Source organism: Geospiza fortis, unplaced genomic scaffold, assembly GCF_000277835.1.
Source record: "Geospiza fortis unplaced genomic scaffold, GeoFor_1.0 scaffold13, whole genome shotgun sequence".
NCBI lineage: Eukaryota > Metazoa > Chordata > Aves > Passeriformes > Thraupidae > Geospiza > Geospiza fortis.
The window spans coordinates 650,195-658,924 of NW_005054384.1; the positions used below are offsets into that span (position 1 = coordinate 650,195).

Genomic DNA, 8,730 nt, shown 5'->3' on the forward strand with positions numbered 1-8,730 from the left:
TACTGCTGTGCTAGTCTACAAAAGCCTATCTATGAAGCTCTGCCATCCTTTTCACAGCTGTATATCAAAAGTTAAGGGAAAATAACATAATCTTCATCCATCAGCGACAGTCTTCATTAATTCACATGCTCTACACAGGCCTGGAGAGCTCACTCACCCAGCTGGAGGGAGAGAAACAGAAGGGGCATTATGAACAGCAGCAGGGTTCTTCTCCCGCGCCAAGCCCTGCGCTGCGCCTGCCCAGGGCAGCTCCACCGTGCACCAACACTGCCACCTGCCGTGCTGCTTCCTTCCCGTGCCAGCAGCAGGACGCGGCCACGGGGACAGTGGGGGACAGCGCCGGGGCCAGCTCCAGGCCTCTCCCTGCCCTCGGTGCTGCCAGCCAGCTGGGGCAGCAGCACGGGCCAGTCTCACACAAGTGACTTATGTCTGGCATAACTCAGCACGCTGGAGCCAAAGTGAGTGAAGGGAAGGGCAGGGTTGAAGGACACGGCACAGTGACACCGTGCCCAGGGTGAGGCAAAGTGACAGCATGAGCCAGGCCCATCTGCAGGTTCCTGCCAACACTGTCCCTGGCAAGGCTGCAGTGCAGGAGTGTCCCTGCCTCTGCCCAAGTGCCAACAGAGAACAAGAACCGATTTGACTACTGCTCATTGCTAGTGTTAATTCTCAAGAGCAATTCCTTTCCCCTTCCACTTCTCTCAAGCTTGAGGGAGCTGAGGAAGACAAGAGCAGAGAGCTCAGGGTCAAGACACTGGGGAAATGCAGCCAGTAGAGCTCAGGGTCAGGCTTTCTTTCCCTGAGGGAATGAAAGAATCATTAACCAGAATGTTATTGGTAGAGCTCCCTGAGGAGATTGCAGGAGGAGAGGAGCAGTCACAGCTCTCTCTGCCTGACAGAACAAATGCACTCTGTTCACTGGCTGCTCTGAGAGGGGGAGCAAGCAGATGTGACATGACCCCCTGAAGCACACTCGTTTCCAGAGCTCTGCAGGGACTGACATTGCCTTCTGGCCCAACCTCCAGAGCACTACAGGCAGTCCAGAGCTAGGCCACCCCTCAGGGAATAACCCAGGACAGCTAAAAGGCTGGCTGTGACTCCCAACAGAGCTGTTTGACAGCACTCACCATATCAACAATGTAGTTGTGGAACTGCCGGTTCATGTAGTTCACAGTGGTGTCGAAGACACGGCGCAGAAGGAAAGGCACTGTATTCACAATTTTCTTAGTCAACACCATTGCTAGCACCAACATGGCCTTCTCCTGTTCCATGTCTGAGGGGATGGCTTGTATGAGCTCTCTCACTACCCGGGACATGTGCCGGGTTATCTCCTGTGTGGAAGGAAGAGAGGGATCTCAGTGTCACAGCTGTGGCAGCAAGGGCTCTCAGCACTGCCAGGACTGTGCTAAATAACTCATGTGCTTCTTGCAACACCCCAGGATGCTGCTCCCCTTCCTCCCAGCCATGGCAGCCAGCCTGTTACGTAAAAAAACACCCCAAAAATCTATGGCTCTTGATCCAGATGTCGATCCAATCCTTGGATAGCCTTCCTTTTCCTTTTTAACACAAGAGACCTCACACTCTGCTTCCCTTGCACAGCAGCAAGGCATGTTAGATGCTGGGCCAACTGCATCTAGGAAGGGGCCTAAACCCACTGCTACTCCCAACACTGTGCCTATGAACACAGAGCATCAGAAAAGGGTCTCATGACTTGCTGTCTCTTCAGTGCTCAGCAACAAGCACAAGTTAAGCCCCTGTCACTAACCTGCTCAATTTTTACCCATATGATGGTCAGCAGATATACAGGACTTGGCACCGACGTGCAAAGATCTTAAGTACCAAAACTAAGCCTTAGCAGACTGTTCATTTTCCAAGATAAGCCATGGGCCATCAAAAGAAGGACAAAATGCCCCAAAGTCAGTCCTTTTCCACAACCACCATTTCATCATCTGCAGAAAGGAGATGAGCCCAAGGAACCAATTTACACATTAACTTCTGCCACAGAATCACCTCTAACAAATCTTCAAAGGTAAATGTTTGGGATTAATTTTCAGATGCCTTCAAAGTCACAGCAGGAAGGATGCAGAATATTTAAAAGGAGAACTGCTTATCAGGCTGCTTTTCACTCACCTCATTAGACAGATTCTCATTCATAAAATGCTGCACTAGGCCATTTACTACTCTTTCTTGGATTTCTTTATCCAACTGGTCTCCAATCTCGGCGAGCTGAGCAGCAATGATCCGGATAACCTCGTCATTTGTTGGAGCCAACCCTGCCAACACAAAGAGCAGAATTTAATTCACAGGATGTAGTCAGACCAGGTTCAGTACAGGTCACAGCATTTTGCTAATATCCATTAGCAACCTCCTTCCCAGCCCTGAGTGTATTCATGACAGATCTAAGCACAATTTAAGTGTACCCAGGTTGCTTACAAGAAATTGTGGCAAACAGGGGTTTGTATCTGTAGTTTAGGTGAAGTGCAGCTTCACCCTGCCCAAAAAAATCACTGCAGGGCATGTTAGAACATCTCCAACCAAAATTTGAACAGGACAGTTACTGCCAACATCCTGCCCAGAAAGGGGAATTGAGAAGCTGTGCAACACATTGAAGGTCTTTTTCAACCTAATTATTCTAGACTTCAAGTGACTTGTCAGGACTTGTCTCTTAAGCACCACCTAAAATACAGCAACTCACAGAATAGTTGGAGTTGGAAGGGACCTTGAAAGGCCACCTTATCCAAACCCCCTACAATAAGCAAGGACATCTTCAACTAGACTAGACTGCTTGAAGCCCCAGCCAAACTGACCTTGAATGTTTCCAGGGGTGGGGCATCCATCGCCTCTTTGGGCAACCTGTGCCAGTGTTTTACCGTCCTCATTGTAAAAATCTTCCTTACATCTAGCCTGAATCTGTCCTTTTTCAGCTGAGAACCTTAGACCTTGTTCTACCTGCTTTTGGCATGAGACCTATGCAAATTTACTGTGGCAGTTCCTCCTCACCCTGCTTCAGCTGAGGTCAATGTGCCAGCTGACACACCCTGGGCAAGGGGCAGCAGCCACCCTGCAGATGGCTAGCAAAGCAGGAACAGGACCAGAAGCTACTTGAGGAACAGTTTTCACCAGACTGGTAGAGCAGAAAGGGATTCACCCAGTACCAGAACTCAAGTTGTTCCAAGATCCTAGCCCAAGTATTGATACTGCCTGAGGAGCAGGGTGAGGCCTAACTTAACTGCTTAGTATCACACTCCTTGAGGGCAGCTATCACCAGTACCAGCTTTGTGCCTTTGTCTGATGTGCTGCAGACAAAACCCAGTGACAGGTGCTCTAGAAATCCATGGAAAGTGCCAAGCACTAAGTGTTAAATTCCCGACCAACAGCCACACAGTGAAGTTTCTCAATAGAGAAAACATTACTCCTCTGAAACAGACAATAAATACAAACAAAGATAGGAAATGTGGAAAGAAAACCACCATGTTCAGAGAGACATGTGGGATGGAGCAAAGTTTGCTCACCTACGTCACCATTCCGGAAGTGGCCACTGCGATTGCCATCGGTCTGCAGCTCGTCATCATCGCTCCCTTGGTACAACATGATCTGCTGGCTTTGCAGGGAATGCAGCTGGTCTTTGAACTTACAGTCAGAGGATACCTCCAGGAAGCTGAACAGCAATGCATGCTCCATCTGAAGAGGTCCATTGATCTGAAACATAAGGAGATCACTGTTAAGCCCAGACCTAAAAAATGTCCCACTCAGAGCATCCAGGCATGCACTGTTTGCCAACCCTGACACGTCTCTGTGGCCTCCTCTGGGCACCCATCAGCCAGGGGCTGCACAAGGCCTCAGCAAATGCAGACTGACTCCTGGATGTGGACCCACACAGGACTGTCCCATGGGGAACAACAGAAGGCTCTGCTCTTACAAACTGGTGTTGAAAACCCAGCTCACCTCCTCCTCACCTTTCCAGCTGCGGCAATGGCAGTAGCCCCAATACGAGTTCCTCTTTTGAGACAGGTGTGAGTTCAGCAAAACCCATCCACACCTGTGTTTGGAAGGGTTTCATCCCTATATTTGGGAACTGGGCATTCTACTTGCTGTGCATAAAGACGGCGGGAGCTCCCCACTTCCATGTAATCAGAGCAGAGCAGTAACAAGGTGGGAAATAGAGATAAGAGCATAAGGCTGCAAAAACCCCCAAGGTTCACATTTCTTCTCCCTCTTCAAAGGAACCTCAACCAGCTCCATAAAAAACCTGTTTAGCTCCTCACAGAGACCCAAGCAGCTGCTCACAAGAGAAGTGACATGAGATGGCAGATCAGTGCCACCTCCAGTGGCACATTCACCCCAAGTAAATGGGCACGTGCTGTCTTCATGACCACACAACCTGCAGCCTTCAAGCAAGGCAGCACAGAGTGCCCAAATTAATTAGGTTGAGGAGGTCCATGAGGCAGACAGACTGATGGGGGAAAGAGGACCCACTGGAATACCAGGCCTCATAACCAACTAAGGCCTCCAGAAAACCAGGAGACTCTCCAAAAATTTTTAGATAAACAGGTAAGAGAGTAGGATGTGGTATAAGCACAGAAATAAAGTAAGAAAGAAAATCTTTACTCTGGTATGCAGATGTATGCCTGTAAGTAAATACTTAGGCCTAATTTTATTTAAGGAGAAAAAAATTAGTTAAAGAAGAATGGTTTGTTATGCTGACAATATGCAACCAGGATGAACTTGGTAACTGAAAGGGAATTTTGGGGAGTGGAACCTTGCAAAGCCTCAACATGACCATATCTGACTGGGCAAACAAAAGGGGGAACAAAGTCAACAAACGGCAGGGTTCAGAAATGGAAACAAATGGAAAATAAAGGATATGATCAGTCAGAGATGAACAGAAGGCACACCTTCCATGATCTGAGCATGCATGTTTACAGACAGTAGTGCAGGTCCCCTGGTGGCAATCCAACAGCCTGCTGGGCTGTTCATTGGGTTTGTCACTGGTACTTTTTTCAATCATATTGTGTTCAAAAGGCTTGTGGGAGGGCAGAGTAGGAAGTTAGAACTGTATCCCAATATCAACTGGGCTGGGGGAGGATGACAGACATTTCAGTTACAGTTCAATGTGTAAGACTTAAGTGTGCTAAGTAACAGCATCATAATTGTGTTTAACATCACAAAAAGCAATGCAATGCACTGATCACAGGGCTGTGCCCATTCCTTTATTAGTTTTAGCAGTCTGTAGCTTTATTAATAAACATTGTAGTCTCTTACACAGCTACATCTCCAGCTTGCAGTCCCAAGGGGAAGTGTCACACCAAGAGCTGCAAGAAGCAGCTTGCAACCTAACTGGTTCCATCCACTTCCTTGTATTCAGAGCAGTGCCAGGAACACTGCAGAAATTCTGGGAAATTCAAGAAGGACACCAGCCAACACAGAGACTTATCCCCTTCAAAGTATCTCAGGATAAGTGTACCAGAGAACCACTGCACACTGTGAACAGCTGACTTGAGACATGTTTGACTCTAACCTGTTCCATAATGGCTTCAGGGACAGCAGCTCCCTTCACCCTCTGCTTCAGACCAGAAATCCTCGTCCTGTGAAAGAGTAAGAAAGAAAAGTGTGAAAAGAATAAAATTCCCATAAATTCACATCTTGCAGCTGTACTTATGTTTCTGGCCATGTCTCATAGTAAATGTCCCTTTTAGTGGTGCATATCCCTATTTCTGGAGAGAGCTGCCCATCACACACCATGAAAAAGGGCTGAGGAAAACTACAACTGTCTCAGTGAGAGGGACCCTGTGAATGAGAGGCACAAATCTCCTTCCTGCCATAGACTGTGCCAGACAGTGGAATCACACAACCTACAAACAGGGCTTTAAAGCCAAGAGCTGCTGTTGGGTAAGGGTGGAACAACCCTCCATGGAGCCAGAGGCTGCAATGAAGAGCAAGGTGATCAGAGAGGAACTCCTGGGAGCAGGTGAGCTGACAGGTCTGCATGCACAGCAGAATATTCTGAAATGAAAAACCCAGCTGACATTGCTGCACATCCACAGGGCATTGAGGGTGCCTCTCCCCTCCCTCCATGCAAGAGATCCACATGGATACTCAAGCTCATTTCATTACTTCCCAACAAACACCATGATGGGAAAGGTTGGATCAAGTGCCAACAGAGGCTTCCAGTCACATGAGTGCAACTCTGCAAAGCCTCCAGGGAGGCTAGCTAGGAGGAAGGGAGAGAGCAGGACAGAGCCCAAAGGAAGAGGCACCCAGTGAGGGAGCACACAGGGCACAGGGGAGCCTCCCTCTCTCCCTCACAAAGGGGAGATGTAGGAGCACAGTGCTCCCTCCTCATCCTGCCAGGAGCAGCTGACGGGTGGGTCAGAACCTTGCATTTGGTGCCTTGGACACAACAGTCCCACAGCTGCACACTCAAGACTCTGGCTCAGCTCCTGATGAGCAGGGCCTGGCTGAAAGTGGGCACTCCCTCCCTACCAAGCCTTCTTCACCCAGGGCAACAACCTGGTTGTTATGCAAGCACTTCTAAACAAAAAATGGGCTGGAGGCACTAAGGAACCCAAACAAACAGCCTGCTACCCATCAAAGACCTGGGCTAGTGATAAATGACTATTTCACAACAATCCCTGACATCTGTGTTTTAAATAACTAAGCATGTTAGAAAAGAGGGAAGTGAAAGCAGAAAGAAATTCAAACTCTGAAGCAAACCACAGTCATATTTTAAGAGACCATGAATCTCCCAACTTCTCAAAGGCTCCCAGAAGTCCAAGACCAAAATACAATCTGCAATATGCCCGAAACACACAGCAGCCCACAGGAAGCCTCTTCACCATGAGCTCTTCTTTTAATGAAATTATGTCCAACTGACAGCTACAACACAGGCTTATCCCTTGCTGATTTGCATTTTCCTCTGTTCCATTCAAATCCCTATTGCTGCTACTCACCTCTACCCTAAGGAGTGTTCTGGCTGGGGACAGTCCTCTATCCTGTTCTTTGGGATTTGAAAGGGCTCTGAAACAGGTCAGGGGGACTCCTCTTCTGGGCTTGACTTTGCTGGAAGAGACACAGATGTTAAGTCAGGTTTGAGAACTCAGAACACTGAGATTAAGAGGAAAGTGGGGATTTAGAATCAAGTCTGTGGCAGGACTTTGGCTTTGTGCAAACCACTCAGGAGCTGTCCACACAAGCAATATTTCTATAGGATAGGTAAAGGTTTGCACATATTCTGATTTTAGAGATAACATTCCTTTTCAATGCAATTTTCCCACTCTCTGCTTTAAATGAAGAGGCACAGACTGCTCCAGCCCAGCCAGGTGCCTGCTGCACCTGCAGATGTCAGTGGCTGTGCAGGGAGAAGAGACCTACAACACATGTGGGTTCTTCCCTTCCCCCAGGGATCAAATTAGCTCTGTGTAGATACAGACACTCCTCAGGCCAAGTCCACAAAAATAGAGACATTAAAAAAGTCACCCACCATAGCTACAAATAGCAATTTTGTCTACTCCTGCACATGAGCACAGATAAAACAAACACACAAATAGAACAATGAAAAGTTCCACCACACTCCAAAGTACTAATATGGCAAAAAATGAAGACAAGGGAGCCTGAACACAACTTCACAAACTGAATTTCCTAAACCAAAGATTGGCCACCCATGCAGTGAATGACCCTGAAGGCAATACCTGCCCTCAGCTAGGAAAGTTCTGCTTGGGTGGTCAAAAACACACCAGAGAAGAGGAAAAAGGATTTCTCTCCACCCCAAAATGGCTTCCTACTTCTACAATACAGGGCTAATTATTTTTTATTTTAGTTAACTAGTAATTACAGGAACCTCAAGTTTTGCATAACTACTTTGCAAATCAATGCAAAGGGCTTCAGGACTCATGAAGTTCCTGCCGAGAAGTCAAATTCCTTAATGGGATCTCAAAAAAACCCCCAAAAAAGTCAAATGTAATCATGCTGATACCACCCCAATTTTTTAATCGTTAAGACTTTGGAATCCTATTAGTTTTAGTCTCAGATTGAGACTGTTTATGGTGGAGGGAGAGAGGTTACCTTATATTGGGTAAAAAGAATCTTTAGTTGGAGAAGGAGAAAAGACTGATAAAGGGTACAAACACCATCTGCACTCAGATTCAGAGTCAAACTAGAACATTTGCTAAGGCTGCTTTAGGACTGCTGAAATCCTGGAATGAATTTCTACAGAATATGATATTTTAATTGAAACATCAACTAATTTTAATACGTTGTTCATTTTTTACTTCAATTCACTCATTAGACAAATGAACTTTGTAAGAAGCTCATATTTCTTTGTGAGAAATGAGCTGCTTCTGAGAAATCACTAAATGCCTTGAAGTGTTCAACACATAAGACTACAACCAGCTTTTTAGACTACAACCTGTTCTTTCTCTCTTTCTTCGACAAAAAAATGAAGGGGGTACTTTAACCACTTAAATCAGTTCTACAGAAACAAAGTAGGGCATGTTCATTCCAACTCAACATTGCATGGGATGCAGGACTGTGGGAGAGGCTTATGGCAAGAAAACAATTCCAGTTGGAGAAGCACATCCACCAGCAGCCTGTCAGTGCAGTAGGAAAGACCTCATTCCACCCACACACAGCAGTTTTCTCAAGTGAATTCTGGGATTTTTCACAACTGAACTCTGTGGATGCTTCCTCCAGAGCTCCTTAGATGGGGCTGAGCCCGCCCTGAGGGATGGGACT

The 8,730-nt window shown here is 46.9% G+C and overlaps 1 protein-coding gene across 1 annotated transcript; it reads right to left on the reverse strand.

Annotated features, from left to right (window-relative positions):
* Positions 1-23: 23 nt before the first annotated feature.
* BID (BH3 interacting domain death agonist) lies at positions 24-3,708 on the reverse strand. Its single transcript, XM_031060509.1, has 4 exons — positions 3,513-3,708; positions 2,131-2,273; positions 1,128-1,331; positions 24-161 (listed from the first exon to the last, which is right to left on the reverse strand). The coding sequence occupies exons 1-4, from the start codon at positions 3,706-3,708 to the stop codon at positions 150-152; spliced, it is 555 nt and encodes a 184-aa protein (XP_030916369.1). The 3' UTR covers positions 24-149.
* Between the last annotated feature and the right edge of the window lie 5,022 nt (positions 3,709-8,730).